This window comes from Rhinopithecus roxellana, chromosome 10, assembly GCF_007565055.1.
Source record: "Rhinopithecus roxellana isolate Shanxi Qingling chromosome 10, ASM756505v1, whole genome shotgun sequence".
In the NCBI taxonomy this organism is placed as follows: Eukaryota; Metazoa; Chordata; class Mammalia; order Primates; family Cercopithecidae; genus Rhinopithecus; species Rhinopithecus roxellana.
In genome coordinates this window covers 45459296-45480412 of record NC_044558.1, presented here as the reverse complement: position 1 = coordinate 45480412, position 21117 = coordinate 45459296, and the positions used below count along the sequence as shown (strand labels likewise).

The window sequence follows — 21117 nt, the reverse complement described above, 5'->3', positions numbered from 1 at the left end:
TAAGAGATGGTGGAAACACAGAGGAGGCATGAGACAAGGCTTTGCAGAATTGGAGAGAGGGCAAAATATGAAAATGGGTTTGTACCTGAAATAGAAGGCAGGGACATGGAAGAGAAGGGTTGAGATGAGGACTATGGTAGGGCCAGGACTTAGGGAAAATGTGCATCAGGATTACGGCGGTGCTGATTGATAACCATGGATGCAATTTTACATATACATGTATATGTGTGTATTACATATTACACATATATGTGTATATATTTTTTATATATATACACACACACAATCATACAATTACAAGTGTCAGCTGAAACTTTGTTTGGGAGGACTTTAGAAAATCATTGTTTGTGACCAAGGAAACTTCTTGCTTATCCTTCCCTTTTCCCCTTTGATAACTTCTCTTGAGGCTAATTTAGGTACAGAAAGCCACCGCTTCCAAAAATGCTTGGTACCCTGGCATAATTTCAAAGAAATCTCCTTTCCCACTTAGTTAACTACATTTCTCCAGGAAAAAAAAAAATCTTCTCTGTCAATGTAACATCCTTTAACAGGACTCCTGCTGGTCGGTTCTTATATCTTGCTGTGGCAGCTGCGAACATATATACTATTGATTGTTGATGTGTGATATAAATCCGACGGCAGCATGCCCACTAATTGGTTTGAGAGCTAGATATAGACAATGCTGTTTTATAGTAGCTTGTGTAGATAGGCCTAGTCATAGGGTTAATTCTGCTTGACAGCACATCAGCAGCATCTTGAGAGTAATTACCTAACAGAAGTTTTCCCACAGCCAAACTGAGAGCTTCAAAGGCTTCTGAATTTACAACCAGTATTAACCAATATCTGAAACATAACGTTCCCACAAGAGCTCAGAATTTTTTCTTCTTATTATTAAATTTATGGGGTTACTAGGTTCATTTGCTGTGTCCAAAGAACTTAGTGAAAAGTTACTTGGTGTTGAATAATTTCTCAAACCTTGAATAATAAAGAGAATAATTATGAATTTGGTTTTGTATTGCTTTATTAACTTACTGAAACAAGTTAATCTGTAAAGATCAGGTGCCTTTTAAAAAAACATATTTTATCCTGTTTCACCCAAAAACAAATTTAAAACATTAGTATCTTTTCCATATTGTGCTATCTGTATTGATATTTGCATATTTAGAGGGCCCAGGGTAATGCATGTATTTAAAATGGTTACAATACATATATATATATATTTATATTTTAGAAATATACACTGAAAAATGTAACTGTGACCTCCCCTCCCAACCACAGCTCCCTTCCCCATGAAATAACTGTTCTTTTACAACAGGTTTTATATTGTAAAAACTTTCTTTCTCTTTGCAGGTCAGAAACCAAATTTGACTCTGGTTCAGGTATGTTTACATTAATAATGCTATTCTGAATATATTTTATTTACATTATTCTCTGAGGAGTAATTCATCAGATCAAGAAACATTTTGATTTTAAACAGACTGGGCAGTTTTTTTTCAAAATGTGAGTCCCACCTCAAAGCAGGGCTATTGACTGCTTCAAATCATAATTTGAGATGTTCACTTTGGAGTCTTCATAGCTCTGCAATAAGCATTACATGCCCTGTATCTGCAGAGTTTCATTTTAAAAGCAGAGGTGGGGGTTACACATACTAATTGCTCAAAGTAGATTATTATTTTCTCGGTGGACAAAGCATCCTGAGTAATTTGAAAATTCTCTTTAGGTTGTCACCAAATGTGGGAGATGGATGCATTTAATTCAGCAAACTATAGAGAGTTCAAGCTAATAGAAATACAAGTTTGTCTATGGCTTACTAGCTTGTTTTCTCTAAAAAAAATTTTATTGCTAGATGGGTGATAGAAAATGAAGGTCACCTTAAGCCATTATTTTGAATCTATTAAGATAAAATTTACATTCTCACAATCAGTGGCATATCAGCCTCCTTAGACATTTTCTTTTCATTAAGCGTGAATGTAGCTATATAATTCTCAGGTTTGACTATGTAATTATGTCACTTGCTGAGATTTATGTGCTTCAGTTTCTGATGGCATTTACAATTAAAGCACAAAAATTGTCTCATGTCTCATACAAAGAAATTATGTATGCCTTTGGTAGACTAACAGAAAAATAAACATTAATTTTTGAATTCCAGGAGAAAATAATTTACAGAAAAATATATAACTTGTTGAATTTAAAAGTAACAGTTTTACTCTGGTTCGAGTTTCACTATATTGTAACCTGAAAATGTTTTTACTTATTATGTTCACAAAGGAACAAGTGCTATATATTCTTTTTGATAGTAGTGTTAAGGGGATAACACACTTTTTCTTCTTTGTAAGCTTTGTCTGTCTTTTATTGTACAGTTTTGTGAATTTGGTGAGACTCATTAACTACGAAGTCTGTACGTTTGAGTTAACAAATTTACCCAGTTTGAGAACTCCAGAAATCTTTGTATCCTGTGTCTTCTGCAGCCTCTGAATCAGATGTATGAATGATAGTATAAGATAAACATTTTTGGCTGAAAACATTGACTATATAGAGACTAAAGGTGGGATGGCGTTGTATCAACTGTTTGACTCCTTGATTCACAAATGGCTCAAAATGAGACAAAAAATCTTTCTCATTTTTTAACAGTTAAAATCTTTAAGTATAATTAAAAATAAATGAATAAAGTTGATAGAGAGTGCATTTTTACATAAAAATTACATGTCTTTTTTTCCCTGCCAGTCACCAAATATTTATTAAGAACTCACTTGATTATGATCTGATGTAATTCCCTGAATATCAAGTCAGAAACTGGTTTTAGGGTACAGGGTCTGGAATATAGCTTTTAAAAATGGATAAGTCCACTAGGTTCATTTTGAAGTTAGAACCTGGAAGTAGTGTACAAAACTGAAATATTAGGCAGCTATTGTCAAAGTCAGACAATTTATGTTAAGTTTTCAAATCCAAATTAAAGTGTGCTGCTAAATTCCTGTAGTGAAAGTAAGTATTTATCATGAAAATAGTTATAACATCTGTACAGGCACACATCTTTCACTCTGGTGACCAAAGATTTTGTGCATGACTTATTTTTTTTCCAAGTTCTTATTAAAAAAAAAAAATCTATCATGGACAACATCTGCATGTCTTTGAAAACTACAAAGTTCTGTACTCTGAAAACTCTTATAGGGGAATACTGATTAAAAGTTTATTTATTCTTTTAATTTTAAACTTAAATATGTTGTGGAAAGAATTCAGATGTTTTCAAATTAAGAAATGGAATTTTTTTTTATAAGCTCCTTTTAGCTTATGACTGAAGGAATCATGACAAAGGAAGTTAGAAATGTATTCTTTGGCATCCTATAACATAAATTCTAAAATTTTGGTTAGAAATAAGGTAGCACAGGGCCGGGCACAGTGGCTCACGCCTGTAATCCCCAGCACTTTGGGAGGCAGAGGCAGGTGGATCGCAAGGTCAGGAGATTGAGACCATCCTAGCTAACACAGTGAAACCCCGTCTCTACTAAAAATACAAAAATAATTAGCTGGACGTGGTGGCACGTGCCAGTAGTCCCAACTACTCAGGAGGCTGAGGCAGGAGAATCACTTGAATCCAGGAGGCGGAGCTTGCAGTGAGCCGAGATCTTGCCACTGCACTCCAGCCTGGGCAAAGAGCGAGACTCCATCTTAAAAAAAAAAAAAAAGGAAATAAGGTAGCATATTGGAACAATTAAATGTATGACTTTAATGGGTTCAGATTCTCTATTGTTCATCAAATACAGAAAGTAAACTATGTCTGTCTAATGTTGTATACAGCTGTGACAAAGTAAGATTTTTAAATGAAGGAATATGCTAATCTTACTAAGAAAAAAAAAACTAAGTAAAATATAAATACCATGGTCAGTGACTAGCCATAATGGAAAGGATTTCAAAGTTAAATTATATGTGTGTGTGTGTATACACACACACCCACATACCTCCCCCGCTCCACACACAAAGTATATCAAGGAGAGTACCCAACTTATGCAGAGCTTACTTCACAACATTTTTAGTTTATGTAAATAAGTTTTATGCTGTGGAGTGAGATTCAGGAGAAAGGAAGGAAAGTTTTCATTGTCAGCACATGGTAAAAAGTTTCATTTGTTGATTGTATACCAAATGATTATTTTCCTAGAAATGGATTTAAATTTTTTCTGATCAGAATCACATCTTTTTTTTTTTTCTACAAATGCATATCCTCAAACAACCTCCTGTGCTTTTTAAGTTCACAATTTTTTATAATGAAAAAATCTCAGCCATGTATAAAAGTAGAAAGTATAGTGTGATTAGCACCTATATAGTCATCATCTAAATGTTACGTTTGTTAATTCTTTGCTGAATTTTTTATAACTTTTTTTTTTGCTTGAAATATTTTAAAGCAAAATACATGCATTTCATGTGATTTTTACAATCTGGAAATTATAGATGGTCTTGACTTATTAAAAGGAGTCAAAGTTTTAAGGTTTTCATCTATTTTAGAAATTTGAGTCACATACACATGATTGTGTAAAGGATTGTGGCATTTTCATGTCCACATCCAGTTGAAGACTCTTTGAAAGTCCTATTTATGGTGAATTGTATAGTTAAGAAAATCTTCAACCAGAAGGCAGAGGCCCTGAATTAATTCTGACGTGAGAACTCCAGAAATTTTCTGTTCTCAAAATTAATTTAGTTAAAATGTCAGCTGCCATTTAGCTGTGGTCTCTATGTACTGAGTAATATACTGATTAGAAACCTTTTCTGTTGATTTATAACTCAATCACCTAAAGTTTTTGGCTTTGCCAATTGAGAACAGTCAGCTTACCTTCTTTTTAAAAGGAGTTTTAAGGTTTCCATTTTATACCTTTTCCTAGCTGATGTACTAATGTTGGCTTGCCTAGGATTGTGTGGAGTTGGTGATTTTACTAATAGAGTAAAACAGACTTCCTTTTATGTTCAGAAGTAGCAAGAAGCTATACTCTTCTCCCCACCTCCCAAGAAGGGAAGTTAGTTGATGCTGGAGGAAGCAGAGCATTGAGTTTAATGTAGTGATTAAACATGAAAGCCATATATCAAATCTCAGGAGAAACATGCTTTTGAAAGAGGCAGAGAACTGTGGAGCATATTGCATGATAGGCTATATAAACAGAGCCCTGGAGGTCACTGTGTGGATGCAAACCAATTAAATAAAAGAACTTACTGGCTTTGCTTTCTGTCATCTGGATAGGGAGGATCACAAGTTAACATGCACAGGATTGAAGTGTAAACTTTGTTTAAATAAGCTAGGCATCTTTGGAAATTTCATTAACTCTTTCAATCCACTACTAACGTGTACTTTCAAAAACCAAAGTCTCTGGGAAGTTTTTAAAAAATCCAGAATATATGTTCTCTTGGCCCTCTGTACATACCCATTGGCAAAGGGTAATGAACTAGTAATGAATAGGATAGAAGAAAAAGTGAAGGATGAGGGTGAAAAGACCAAGAGTTGGCTCTGTCGCCAAATTTCAAGAATGTACTTGTCTTTCAAAAACAACCCATTTGGAAAAGCAGAGCTCTTGCAAAATAACTGAAAAAAGATGTTTTTCTCTTCTGAGTTCTGGGTATAAGGATATAGGGGGAATTTACTAGTCACTAATATAACATCAGGATATTGTTATTTCTGTTCCAATAAAGTAGAATAGCTTTCTGACCAAGAAGAATCTAACTTATTATAAGTTAACCTTATCTTATTAACTTATTTATAAGTTAATAACTGGATGTTAAGGACAGCTTGTACTATAATTCTGTGGTCCCAACCTTATCAGGCAATGTTTGGGTGAGAAAATGAAGTAAGAAAGTTAAATGGTATAGATTCATGGTCCATAAACATTCAAAACAAAGATTTTTTTTTTTTCTATGGAGTCATGTTGGCTGAGAAAGTGAATAAGCTTATGTTTAGTGCTTGTTGATTCTGGGCTGCTTGGAATAGCTATATGAAGGAAATGGGCTCATAGAACACAGCAACTCAAAGGCATAAGATTTCATGAAAGCAAATTATGGAGGATTAAGAAACCTAATGAGCATGGTTTAGTGTGCAGAGTTGAGGAGGGAGCTCACTATTAAATAAAGCCGAGAGTGTAGAAGGTTAGGAGATCCTAAAAGACATGATTATAAAAGGCACAACAGAATATAATTATGCTGAAGGGGCCGGGGGGGCGGAATCCAAGGAACAAAAAGCAGCTAGTGTCGCTTTTAGGATCTGTAGTTAAAAAGGAATCTACACCAGGGTAAGGAAATCAAAGAACATAATCAGTTAAAACTTGAGGCAAAAACGTAAGTGCAGGGAAAAATAGAGTGGGGCTGTTAAGGTAGTCACTAAGTTGAAGGGAAATTAGGAATTTGAAAGTAGTGGAAATAGAGTTTTGAAAGCTTATTAACAAATGAGAGAATTTGCCTAACATAGTAAACCTTCCTCAAGAGCTATTAATAAGGAAGATATTTTCAGTTCTTGTAAGCATGAGAATATGTTGACAATACTTTTTAGCTGTACAGTTCAATTTCTTCATTTTAAATTTCTTATTTTAAACTCATAACATTGATGAACAAGGAAATAAAATATAAATATTCATATAAGAATATTGAAATCTGCATTTAGGCATCATTTATCAGCAGAAATAAGAAAAATATCGACTATTCATCTATTCATTCATTCAACATATATTTATTGGGCATACCATATGCCAGATGTTGAGGTTATAGCTGTGAACAGGGTGGATACAAGTCCTTCTGTCATGGAATCTTACACTGGTTGGTTGGTCCGTGGTCCATTATACAAATTCACATGAACTTACCTGCATACTTAACTGAGGAGGCCTAACAAGACTAAAACTTAAATCTAAATGGTGAGTCAGAGACCTCTTGATATTTAAACATACGCCAATTTATTTTAGATTTAGACAAATTCACCTTTCTTTACTTTATTCAAGCGATATCATTCTGTTTTCTACAGACTTTTAAGAGAACAGCGTAATAATGCTAATGGTTAGGGTGTAATTTTTCTAGAGTTTTAAATAAGGAGCGACATTTTCCATTTGATTATCATTTAAAAAAAAAATCAACTTAGAAGAGAACACACTAACAAATATTTGTGAATATGGTTCTATTCTTTGTTTTTGTTTATTTCTTTTACAGGATCCTGTTCAAGGTTAGCCTGAAAAATCAGGCAACCTTCTCCATAGCAATCTTTTTTTTTTTTTTTTTTTTTTTTTTTTTTGAGACAGAGTCTTGTTCTGTTGCCCAGGCTGGAGTGCAGTGGCATGATCTCAGCTCAATGCAAGCTCCGCCTTCCGGGTTCATGCCATTCTCCTGCCTCAGCTTCTCGAGTAGCTGGGACTACAGGCGCCCTGCCACCACACCCGGCTAATTTTTTTTTTTGTATTTTTAGTAGAGGTGGGATTTCACCGTGTTAGCCAGGATGGTCTTGATCTTCTGACCTCGTGATTTGCCTGCTTCGGCCTCCCAAAGTGCTGGGATTACAGGCATGAACCACCGCACCCGGCCTATGGCAATCTTTCTTGATTGAATAGAAGCAAGTAGAGGGGACATGGCTCTTCGTCCCCTTTTATAGACTAACTTGACCAGGAAGCAGCGAGGCATAGTGGCTAAGTGCTGAGGTTTGGGTCAGATAGATGTAAGTCTCTCTTTTTAATAATTTCCTATTGATTTTCTCAGATTTCATATGTACCATTATGTCACATACTTACATTTTGTGTTTTTTCTTAGAACTAGAGCATTTAAAAACTGAATTTCCTTCATTGGAGCTTTAGCTGAATCCTATAGTTTTAATATTTTACTTATTTTTATTATTTTTTTAGAGGCAGGGTCTCTGTCTGTTGCCCAGGCTGGAGTGCTGTGGCACAATCACAGCTCACCATAACCTTGAACTCCTGGGCTCAAGTGACCTCCTACCTCAGTCTCCCAACTAGCAGGGAATACAGGTGCACACCACCATACCGGGCTGATTTTAAAAAAATTTTGTAGAGACTGGATCTTGCCATGTTGCCCAGGCTGGTCTCAAACTCCTGGCTTCAAGCAATCCTCCTGCCTCAGTCTCCCAGAGCACTAGGATTAGGCATGAGCCACTGTGCCCAGCCCAATATTATACTTTAAATAAATGCAGTTTTGATTTTCTTTTGAACATGATAGTTATTTAGGGAAGTGTTTTTTTTTTTTAATTTCCAAATTTTCTACCTTCTACTTTTATTAATGTTTTTCAGTTTTATTGTTTGATAGTCAAAGAATTTGGCCCTACTACTTTTTAAAAAGTCTATTATTCAGTACTTATTAAAGTTCTAATTTTGGCCTTCCATGTATTTAATTTTTGTGGCTTTTTTGATGGAAAACTATATTCTCTGCAATGTAAAGTCTTCAATGGACATTTAATTAGATTAACCTGATTCATGATAATTAATCCTTTGTATCATTATTTATTTGGTTTTTATTTTTTCTGACAAGGACGGTGAAAGGAATGAGTTTGTAATTTTTTTTTTTTTTACCTGAATTCTGCTTCTTTAGATATCACCATCCCTGTGTTGTCAGCTCCACATACTCCATAAGTCTGGTGGCAGCCAATTTACTTGGGGTGTATATTACACTTGTCTCCTTGTAGAGAACATTACTGCAAAGCAATGCTCCTATAAATGAAGGCTGCTAAACTAACACAGGAACAGAAAACCAACACTGTATGTTCTCACTCATAAGTGGGAGTTGAACAATGAGAACACATGGACACAGGGAGGGGAACATCACACACCGGGGCCAGTCAGGGCATAGGGGGTCTGGGGAGGGATAGCATTAGGAGAAATACCTAATGTAGAAGATGGGTTGATGGGTGCAGCACTTGTATACCTATGTAACAAACCTGCATGTGTCCCAGAACTTAAAGTATCAAAAAAAAAAAAAAAAAAAAAAAAAAAAAAACAAACAAAAAAACATGTTATTCCAAACTCATATGTGAAGCAAGAAGTTGCTGCAATTACCATCTGTAAATACCGGTGCTCTCCTCCTCCCACATATCCCATAGCTTTATAAGGAAGGAGGCTCTGAGACTTTATATGATTCAAATGTTTGTTTTCTCCACTTAAGATCTTCCCCGACTACTCCATCTGTTTGGCAAGGTTCTATTTACCTTTTAATGCTCACCTCAAACATTACTATATCAATTAAATGTAGCCTTCCTTGACACCTTCCCAGCAGTCAGCCATCTGTTTCTCTGTGCAAACGCTGTCTCTTGTAGCACTTATCATCTGCAGTAATTATTCGTGTGAATCTTTTCTCTCTCTCCAAGTCTGTGAATTTCTTAAAGGCAAAAGCCATGTCTCATTTACCTTTATAGCCTTGATGTCTTTTAAAAAAAATTTTTTTTTTTTTTGAGACAGAGTCTTTCTCTGTCGCCCAGGCTGGAGTACAGTGGCACGATCTTGGCTCCCTGCCTCCTGGGCTCAAGTGATTCTCCTGCCTCAGCCTCCCCAGTAGCTGGGATTACAGGCGCCCCACTCCTCCACCCCTCCGCAACATGCCTGACTAATTTTTGTGTTTTTAGTAGTAATGGGGTTTCACCATGTTGGCCAGGCTGGTCTCAAACTCTGTATCTCAAGGGATCCATCTGCCTCGGCCTCCCAAAGTGCTGGAATTACAGGCGTAAACCACTGTGCCCGGTCTATAGTCTTGATGTCTTATATGAGATAATTACTCAATAAATAAAAATTCCATGAGGTTGGAAATTTTTGTTCTTTAATAGTAATAGAAATAACTAACTATGGAAGATTTATTCTCCCCTTTTATAGTGTTGAGTTGTTGCTGGGAAGTGACTACTGGGCCAGAGTTGACAATTTCCAAGCTCTTTGCATCTATGTAGAGACATGTAACTAATTCTTACAGTGGTATGTATGTCATTTTTAGGTTAAAGGTATTAAGTAGTCAATATGCTTTCCTTATATCACTTTTCCTCTTCTGAGGTTAACTCATAGTTACATGTTGAACATGATGCCATCACAGTGTGGAAGGAGTTTGGATCGATACATCATACTTGGAGGAGATCCACACAGGAGAGCCATTCATCCTAGATTATCTTCGTTGGACTTCATGTATTATGAAATAATTTTTTTGTGATAAGCCACTGAGATTTTTCTATCACTTATTATAGCAGCTAGTGTTACTTACCTTGACTAGCCCAGTGCTTCGACTAGTACTTGGCAAAAAGTTATTTGCTTATAATTATTATCTAGTGGCAAATATCCCTAGATATTTTTTTGGATAAATGATTGAATGAGTGGCTATCTAACCTGAAGGATCCTTTAAATCAAGGATTATACAAAAATAGAATACTATGTTCTGTATAGTCACCAAGCCTATCAGCTAGAGAGTATCACAATAATGCAGTATAATAGGTCACCTCAGAAAGTGGTGATTTAAAACAATCATCATTTATTCATGCTTATATGTCTATGGGTTGGTTGGGTATTGGCTGGCACATGCTAGTTGCAGGTTGGGTTCAGGTCTGTTCCACACTTGTCAATGATGGTAGAAGATAAGAGGGCAAACCCAAATATGCAAGCACATAATGATATGATTATAAAACACCTTGAAAATATAAAATGTAGTACAGATTTGTATATGGTTGCAATGTGGCCATTAGTAGGCCATTAAAAAGGTTGCTGGCCACACACAAAAAGTAGCATTAATTGCCTTGGTGAATCTTTTGTATATAGTATCTGGCTATTAACTTTCAGGCTCAGAAACCTAGATGTTTCACTGTCTCTCAGGGGTGGACTCACATGGACAAACCCAGAAGACTGACGGATGAAACCAGAATGCCACTGTATTTCTTTATAATGAAAAATGTAATTTTCACATGAGTGAAGATACTTACATCTGCATGATCAGTGTTTTCTTTTTTTGTAAGTAATCCAGCTACATGAGACACAAAATCACAATAAAAATTCACTTGATCAGTTTACCAACATAAATCATTAACGTTGGGACTGAAATTTCTTTACTGTAACATATCAGCCTAAAGCTAGATATCTTTGAGAAGTTGAATCAAAATGGAGAATTGCTGTTGAGTACAGACTAAGAACAAAGAAAACAAATTGAATGTTTAGTTGTATGAGTTTAAGTTAACAATTGTCTGTCTCCAAATAGGGATGGTCCTGGCTAGTGAGACCTTTTATGACACAAATTTAATTGGCCACAACTTCATTCATCCATTCATCCATTCATCCATCTACCCATCCACCATCTACCCATCCATCTATATAAAAGATAGCCTTGCTGTTGGACCTGGACAACATACTGCAAATTCATTGCCTAAGACCTTGTTTCCAAATTCACAGAGCAGACCTTGGAAGCAATTGTAGAGCTGACAATTTACAGTTTAAATGTTTCCTACCTTATTGAAATAAATATTAAAATTTCAGTGGTTTAATAAACCATGTCAGTGTACTTAAATTAACATATAGAACAAGGTCAGTATATAGAACATTTCCACCTGTTATATTCCCTTGTATCTTTCTTTCGTCAGTCCCCACTCATCAGAGGTAACCACTCTTCTGACTTCAGTCACCACAGATGAGATTTCCCTGTTCTTGAATTTCATATAAAATAGAATTATATGGTATATACTCTTTTTCATATGGTGGCTTTTGCTCCATATCATGTTTTTAAGATTTATTCATGTTATTTGTATATATCAATAGTTATAGCTGAGTAGTATAAATTGGGAAGTACATTTTGCTCCAAGTTTGGCTACCATTGATGCAGTTGTGTTTACTGAGCAGTCTTGGTTTCTAATATTCTCAGACCCACAAGACAATTATTAATATATTGAACCAGCATGTAGGCATTTTTACTTTGACTCAGTGATCAGTCATGATCAGTCGGTCAATTTGCGTGTGCATGTAGAGCACTTACTCTAAGACATGGTGGAGGACGTATGAGTATGAGATAGTTTCTACATTTGTGGAGCTTATAATCTAATTAAAGAGATGAAATATATACACATGAAGATATCTGTAGCTTCAGGGTAATTTGAATGGTCTCAGCAATGGAGTCCTAGAATAATTTAGAAGACATGAATTACTTTAGAGTATGGTGATTGATCGGGGCAGTTGCATGGTGGAGGCAGAACTGAAATAGTCAAGGGTAGAATATGGATAGATATAAATAAAGAGGGAGATAATTTTAAATAGAGGGCCCCTTAAGGTCAGGCACAGAGACATCGTTGCTAAATGTATTTGAGGAACAGTAAGCAATCCAACTTGCCAGAACTGGAATATTTTTGTTGGGGGGATTCTGATATAGTTGGGAGTCTATTAGAGACCACAGGCTTGGCCAAGGCAGGTGGATCACCTGAGCTTCAGGATATCAAAACAGCCTGGCCAACATGGTGAAAACACATCTCTACTAAAAATTCAAAAATTAGCCGAGTGTAGTGGTGCACCCCTGTAATCCCAACTACTTGGGAAGCTGAGGTGTAAGAACTGCTTGAACCCAGGAGGCAGAGGCTGCAGTGAGCCAAGATCGCGCCACTGTACTCCAGCTTAGGTGACAGAGCGAGACCCTGTCTCAGAAAGAAAAAGAATTGGTACTTAACTCTGTGGCTAATAATAATAACAATGACAATGACAACAAAACAATTTCAAAATTGATTTTCTGCCTAATATGTAATATACACTGTACTAAGTGTTTAATATCAACTCATCTAATCTGTATAGACCATGCATTATTATTCCCCTCTTATAAATGAATAGACCAAAGCAGAGGAAGTTTAGATATTTGCCCAAGGTCACATAGCTACTAAGTGACAGAACTGGGATTTGATCCTAAGTAGTCCGATTCCAGAGTCTTAACCAATATGCAGTATAAAAACCTAGAATATGAGTTGATGGGATGAAAACAACCATTTATGCATTTTTAGTCATACACCCTATTCCCACATGACATTCTTGCTCACACAGTCACATGTAGTTGTAGAAATTTTCTCCCCCTCCAAATAGTTACTCAGATTCAGTAGTCTGTTGAGAAATGGATTTTGAAGGTACTGCAAGAATTTTAATTAAAATAACATGCATTTATTCCCCTAGCTTTAAATTCCCTGCTAAGGAAGATATTCATGAAGGATTTGTTGCAAAGCAATGATAGAGGAAGAGGTAACTGGTTCTAGAGAATTTATAATAATTTGTTTTAGACTAGGGCTTTATTTTTTAACATAGATCAAAATTAACATAATTAATACAGTTTACTATGGTTTTGACAGGAGGTGAAAGTACTTACCTTATATTGATAGATATTTATAAATTGGAATGAATTGGTGATCATGGTCACCTTCTTTGGGCAGCAGAACAAGGATTATTTGGCTATTCATTATGATTGACATATCTTGCTCATTCCTGGGTAGAAATAAGCTACATTCAACTGCAACATGTAGAAAATTTTGCTATAGCACATTACTTGTTTGCAGGCTTAAGATTTTTAACATCTTGTTCCACTATGAAAATATTTTATTTACTAAGGAATATGTACAAATTTAGTAAAACTATCAGTTATTTGCTTATAGTATCAAAATATTCTAGTAAAAATCCTTTAAAATGATAATGACTTTTTAGTTTTTTTTTATTATTATACTTTAAGTTCTAGGGTACATGTGCACAACATGCAGGTTTGTTACATATGTATACATGTGCCATGTTGGTGTGCTGCACCCATTAACTTGTCATTTACGTTAGGTGTATCTCCTAATGCTATCCCTCCCCACTCCCCCAACCTCATGACAGGCCACGGTGTGTAATGTTCCCCTTTCTGTGTCCAAGTGTTCTCATTGTTCAGTTCCCACCTATGAGTGAGAACATGCAGTGTTTGGTTTTCTGTTCTTGCGATAGTTTGCTGAGAATGATGGTTTCCAGCTGCATCCATGTCTCTACAAAGGACATGAACTCATCCTTTTTTATGACTGCATAGTATTCCATGGTGTATATGTGCCACATTTTCTTAATCCAGTCTGTCATTGATGGACATTTGGGTTGGTTCCAAGTCTTTGCTATTGTGAATAGTGCCGCAATAAACATACGTGTGCATGTGTCTTTATAGCAGCATGATTTATAATCCTTTGGGTATATCCCCAGTAATGGGATGGCTGAGTCAAATGGTATTTCTAGTTCTAGATACTTGAGGAATTGCCACACTGTCTTCCACAATGGTTGAACTAGTTTACAGTCCCACCAACAGAGAAAAAGTGTTCCTATTTCTCCATATCCTCTCCAGCACCTGTTGTTTCCTGACTTTTTAACGATCACCATTCTAACTGGTGTGAGATGGTATCTCATTGTGGTTTTGATTTGCATTTCTCTGATGGCAAGTGATGATGAGCATTTTTTCATGTGTCTGTTGGCTGCATAAATGTCTTCTTTTGAGAAGTGTCTGTTCATATCCTTTGCCCACTTTTTGATGGGGTTGTTTTTTTTCTTGTAAATTTGTTTGAGTTCTTTGTAGGTTCTGAATATTAGCCCTTTGTCAGATGAGTAGATTGTGAAAGTTTTCTCCTATTCTGTAGGTTGCCTGTTCACTCTGATGGTAGTTTCTTTTGCTGTGCAGAGCTCTTTAATTAGATCCCATTTGTCAATTTTGGCTTTTGTTGCCACTGCTTTTGGTGTTTTAGACATGAAGTCCTTGTCCATGCCTATGTCCTGAATGGTATTGCCTTGGTTTTCTTCTAGAGTTTTTATGGTTTTAGGTCTAACATTTAAGTCTGTAATCCATCTTGAATTAATTTTTGTATAAGGTGTAAGGAAGGAAGGGATCCAGTTTCAGCTTTCTACTTATGGCTAGCCAGTTTTCCCAGCACCATTTATTAAATAGGGAATCCTTTCCCCATTTCTTGTTTGTGTCAGGTTTGTCAAAGGTCAGATGGTTGTAGATGTGTGGTATTATTTCTGAGGACTCTATTCTGTTCCATTGGTCTATATCTCTGTTTTGGTACCAGTACCATGCTGTTTTGGTTACTGTAGCCTTGTAGTATAGTTTGAAGTCAGGTAGCATGATGCCTCCAGCTTTGTTCTTTTGGCTTAGGACTGTCTAGGCAATGCGGCTCTTTTTTGGTTCCATATGAACTTTAAAGCAGTTTTTTCCAATTCTGTGAAGAAAGTCATTGGTAGCTTAATGGGGATGGCATTGAATCTATAAATTACCTTGGGCAGTATGGCCATTTTCATGATATTGATCCTTCCTTCCATGAGCATGGAATGTTCTTCCATTTGTTTGTGTCCTCTTTTCTTTCACTGAGCAGTGGTTTGTAGTTCTCCTTGAAGAGATCCTTCACATCCCTTGTAAGTTGGATTCCTAGGTATTTTATTCTCTTTGAAGCAATTGTGAATGGGAGTTCACTCATGATTTGGCTCTCTGTTTGTCTGTTATTGGTGTATAAGAATGCTAGTGACTTTTGCACACTTGATTTTGTATCCTGAGACTTCGCTGAAGTTGCTTATCAGCTTAAGGAGATTTTGTGCTGAGACGATGGGGTTTTCTAAATATACAATCATATCATCTGCAAACAGGGACAATTTGACTTCTTCTTTTCCTAATTGAATACCCTTTATTTCTTTCTCATGACTGATTGCCCTGGCCAGAACTTCCAACACTATGTTGAATAGGAGTGGTGAGAGAGGGTATCCCTATCTTGTGCCAGTTTTCAAGGGGGAATGCTTCCAGTTTTTGTCCATTCAGTATGATATTGGCTGTGGGTTTGTCATAAATAGCTCTTATTATTTTGAGATATGTTCCATCAATACTGAATTTATTGAGAGTTTTTATCATGAAGGGCTGTGGAATTTTGTCAAAGGCCTTTTCTGCGTCTATTGAGATAATCATGTGGTTTTTGTCTTTGGTTCTGTTTATATGCTGGATTATGTTTATTGATTTGCATACGTTGAACCAGCTTTGCATTCAAGGGGTGAAGCCCACTTGATCATGGTGGGTAAGCTTTTTGATGTGCTGCTGAATTCACTTTCCCAGTATTTTCTTGAGGATTTTTGCGTTGATGTTCATCAGGGATATTGGTCTAAAATTCTCTGTTTTGTTGTGTCTCTGCCAGGCTTTGGTATCAGGATGATGTTGGTCTCATAAAATGAGTTAGGGAGGATTCCCTCTTTTTCTATTGATTGGAATAATTTCAGAAGGAATGGTACCAGTTCCTCTTTGTACCTCTGATAGAATTTGACTGTGAATCCGTCTTGTCCTGGACAATTTTGGAATAAGTGTGATGCGGTGCTGAGAAGAATGTATATTCTGTTGATTTGGGGTGAAGAGTTCTGTAGATGTCTATTAGGTCCGCTTGGTGCAGAGTTGAGTTCAATTCCTGGATATCCTTGTTAACTTTCTGTCTCATTGATCTGTGTAATGTTGACAGTGGGGTGTTGAAGTCTCCCTATTATTATTGAATGGGTGTCTAAGTCTCTTTGTAAGTCTCTAAGGACTTGCTTTATGAATCTGGGTGCTCCTGTATTGGGCACATATATATTTAGGATAGTTAGCTCTTCCTGTTGAATTGATCCCTTTACCATTATGTAATGGCCTTCTTTGTTTCTTTTGATCTTTGCTGGTTTAAGGTCTGTTTTATCAGAGACTAGGATTGCAATCCCCGCTTTTTTTTGTTCTCCATTTGCTTCGTAGATCTTCCTCCATCCCTTTATTTTGAGCCTATGTGTGTCTCTGCATGTGAGATGGGTCTCCTAAATACAGCAAACTGATGGGTCTTGACTCTTTATCCAATTTGCCAGTCTGTGTCTTTTAATTGGATCATTTAGTCCATTTACATTTAAGGTTAATATTGTTATATATGAACTTGATCCTGTCATTATGATATTAGCTGGTTATTTTGCTCGTTAGTTGATACATTTTCTTCTGAGCATCGATGGTCTTTACATTTTGGCATGTTTTTGCAATGGCTGGTACCGGTTGTTCCTTTCCATGTTTAGTGCTTCCTTCAGGGTCTCTTGTAGGGCAGGCCTGGTGGTGACAAAATCTCTAAGCATTTGCTTGTTTGTAAAGGATTTTATTTCTCCTTCACTTATGAAACTTAGTTTGGCTGGATATGAAATTCTGGGTTGAAAATTCTTTTCTTTAAGAATGTTGAATATTGGCCCCCACTCTCTTCTGGCTTGTAGAGTTTCTGCCAAGAGATCTGCTGTTAGTCTGATGGGCTTCCCTTTGTAGGTAGCCCAACCTTTCTCTCTGGCTGCCCTTAACATTTTTTCCTTCATTTCAACTTTGGTGAATCTGACAATTATGTTTCTTGGAGTTGCTCTTCTCGAGGAGTATCTTTATGGCGTTCTCTGTATTTCCTGAATTTGAATGTTGGCCTGCCTTGCTAGGTTGGGGAAGTTCTCCTGGATAATATCCTACCAAGTGTTTTCCAACGTGGTTCCATTCTCCCCGTCACTTTCAGGTACACCAATCAGATGTAGATTTGGTCTTTTCACATAGTCCCATATTTCTTGGAGGCTTTGTTCTTTTTACTCTTTTTTCTCTAAACTTCTCTTCTTGGTTTATTTCATTCATTTGATCTTCAGTCACTGATACCCTTTCTTCCAGTTGATCGAGTCGGTTACTGAAGCTTGTGCATTTGTCACGTAATTCTCATGTCATGGTTTTCATCTCTATCAGTTTGTTTATGGACTTCTCTGCATTGGTTATTCTAGTTAGCCATTTGTCAAATCTTTTTTCAAGGTTTTTGGATTCTTTGTGCTGGGTTTGTAATTCCTCCTTTAGCTCAGAGAAGTTTGATTGTCTGAAGTCTTCTTTGCTCAACTTGTCAAAGTCATCTCTGTCCAGCTTTGTTCCATTGCTGGCGAGGAGCTGCGTTCCTTTGGAGGGGGAGAGGCGCTCTGATTTTTAGAATTTCCAGCTTTTCTGTACTGCTTTTTCCTCATCTTTGTGGTTTTATCTTCCTTTGGTGTTTGATGATGGTGACGTACAGATGGAGTTTTGGTGTGGATGTCTTTTCTGTTTGGTATTTTTCCTTCTAACAGTCAGGACCCTCAGCTGCAGTTCTGTTGGAGTTTGCTCGAGGTCTACCTCAGACCCTGTTTGCCTGAGTATAAGCAGCAGAGGCTGCAGAAGAGTGAATATTGCTGAACAGCAAATGTTGCTTTCTGATCGTTCCTCTGGAAGCTTTGTCTCAGAAGTGTACCCGGCTGTGTGAGGTGTGAGGTGTCAGTGTGCCCCTAGTGGGGGATGTCTCCCAGGTTAGACTACTCGGGGGTCAGGGACCCACTTGAGCAGACAATCTGTCCATTCTCAGATCTCAAACTCTGTGCTGGGAAAACCACTACTCTCTTCAAAGCTGTCAGACAGGGACATTTACATCTGCAGAGGTTTCTGCTGCCTTTTGGTTGGCTATGCCCTGTCCCCAGAGGTGGAGTCTACAGAGGCAGGCAGGCCTCCTTGAGCTTCTGTGGACTCCACCCAGTTCGAGCTTCCTGTCTGCTTTGTTTAACTACTTAAGCCTCAGCAATGGCAGACACCCCTCCCCCAGCCTTGCTGCCACCTCGCAGTTAGATCTCAGACTGCTGTGCTAACAATGGGGGAGGCTCTGTGGGCGTGGGACCCTCCGAGCCAGGCACAGGATATAATCTCCTGGTGTGCCGTTTGCTAAGACCCTTGGTAAAGCACAGTATTAGGGTGGGAGTGACCTGATTTTCCAGGTGTTGTGTGTCATGGTTTCCCTTGACTAGGAAATGGAATTCTCTTCCCTCTTGAGCTCCGCGGGTGAGGTGATGCCTCGCCCTGCTTTGGCTCTTGCTCGTTGGGCTGCACCCACTGTCCTGCCCCCACTGTCTGACACGCCCCAGTGAGATGAACCTGGTACCTCAGTTGGAAATGCAGAAATCACCCATCTTCTGTGTTGCTCACGCTGGGAGCTGGAGGCTGGAGCTGTTCCTATTTGGCCATCTTGGCACGGATTCTAGTTCTTCTTATGTCTCAATAAATTTTTCATTGAGTCTTTTGTGTTGTAGAACTATGCTAAGAACATTTTATAAGAGGTTCTTTTGATTTTTCATTAATTTCCCAGGATAGGAATGAAAAATTGACAGATTTAAAGTAAATATTTGCTTAATGATCACTAGTCTTAGTGAATTTTCAATATCTGTGTTTTAGATGTTCAAACATTATTCCTTAATTAAGAACTTAAATGGCCATATGGTCTATATTGTATTCGATGTTGCAAATTAGTAACCTTCTATTCTAGTTGTACTTTTGTTTTTGTTAATATTCAAGACATACTTAATTGATATATATTTAAGATGTATAATTGACACTGTATTTTCACACAATAGCATGTAATAATGTTTGTTGAATAAGTGATAAGTGAATGAATGACATATGGAGTAATGTTGTTTTGCCATTTCCAACCAATGTGGAGTATTTGCTGCTAACAAATATCACCCTGTCTTCACAAAATATGTCTATATATTACCTTGCATCTAAATCATTCACATTGTGAATGGAAGGCTATATGTAGATGGTGAGAGGTAAAACAGACAAGAAAATTTAATGACAACAAAAATATTTTGTGGCAGAACATAGGGACACAAAACAACAATGTAAAGATTCAAGTTGTATGGCCTATCAGTGGTTTTTCTACCAAAAATAGTAACCCTCAGTCTCCCCAGTCAATCAAAAATAGACTTTGGAGTTTTATCCTAGATTTAAATTTATTTCTGTGTTAGAATAGTCTATTAAAATTATTTTCCTCATGTTGTTATATACTAATAGTCAGTAAAATACATTTTTACAGTGTGAATGAAAGTGACATTAAAATTCATTTAAATTTATACAGTAGAATTATATTTTTGGGAATCTGTTTAAGTTTCTTGTATTTTGTGGCTTGTTTCATATCACTTTTTTATTTATTTTAGTTTTTGAGATGGAGTCTCACTCTCTTGCCCAGGCTGGAGTGCAATGACACAATCTTGGCTCACTGCACGCTCCACCTCCTGGGTTCATGCCATTCTCCTGCAGCTTCTTGAGTAGCTGGGACTATAGGCACCCGCCACCGTGCCTGGCTAATTTTTTATATTTTTAGTAGAGATGGGGTTTTACCGTATTAGGATGGTCTAGATCTCCTGACCTCATGATCTGCCTGCCTCAGCCTCCCAAAGTGCTGGGATTACAAGTGTGAGCCACTGTGCCTGGCAGATACTTTTTTTCTACATATTTGCTTTTTCAATTATACTACATAGGAATGTATTCAGTTTTTCTTCATCATGACCACCTGTTTAGTTAGCAGTATTCCTTGAAATATTGTGATGATATGTGGCTTTTACTGATTTATTAGAAGATTTGTTGGGGCTTATTTTGTTGTTTTAAGTGATGTACTAATATATTTATTTTTTATAGCTATATGGTTTTATTTTTTCAGGCTTGTAGAAGAATATTACATATCAAGAACTTAGAATTGCCTATAGTTTCCAGCATATATGTTATACACACACCCCCACCACACACATGTGTATATATACATGCATATATGTATATATATATGGATATGTATGTGCATAATAATTTCCTCCTAAACGTTTTAAAAACAGGTTAAATTTATTTATGATGAAATATAATTTTTTTCAAAAGTTTTCTTTGTAAAATTAGTATGCATTTTATGCAATTTAAGAATTTTATAAATAGCAAATATAGTTATGTCAAATATGGAAGCAACTTCATAGAACTATATTTACTTTTTTTGTTAAAATGATATACATTTTAATGACAAAATGTACAAATCAAAAAGGAAATTTTAATGTCAAAATGAATGTGATTTCATCAGTTTGTAATTTTAATTTACCAATGTTTAATTTCACAAATTTTTGTTGATCACACACTCTGAGTTTTGTGCATTGCCTCGAACAAGCTAGCTGTAAAGTTTGTAGAATAATTTAGTATCTAGCAGAAATAACTCTTGGCATAGAAATATACTAATGGTAGGATAGTCTTTCATGATTGTGACAAGTATGAAAGAAGATTGCTTCTTTCTGAAGTCTGTTTATTTTGTAGTTAACAAGGCCAGGGGAGACTTGATTATTTTTTGCTTGC

General features: G+C 36.6%; 1 protein-coding gene across 2 annotated transcripts in view; it reads left to right on the top strand.

Annotated features, from left to right (window-relative positions):
- MSRB3 (methionine sulfoxide reductase B3) overlaps nt 1-21117 on the top strand; it is a 185871-nt gene that overhangs the window by 81217 nt on the left and 83537 nt on the right. For both annotated transcript variants that reach the window (XM_010386906.2, XM_010386905.2), the window contains one exon: nt 1351-1379. In XM_010386906.2, the coding sequence (XP_010385208.1) occupies nt 1351-1379 (29 nt within the window). The remainder of the gene's footprint in view (nt 1-1350; nt 1380-21117) is intronic.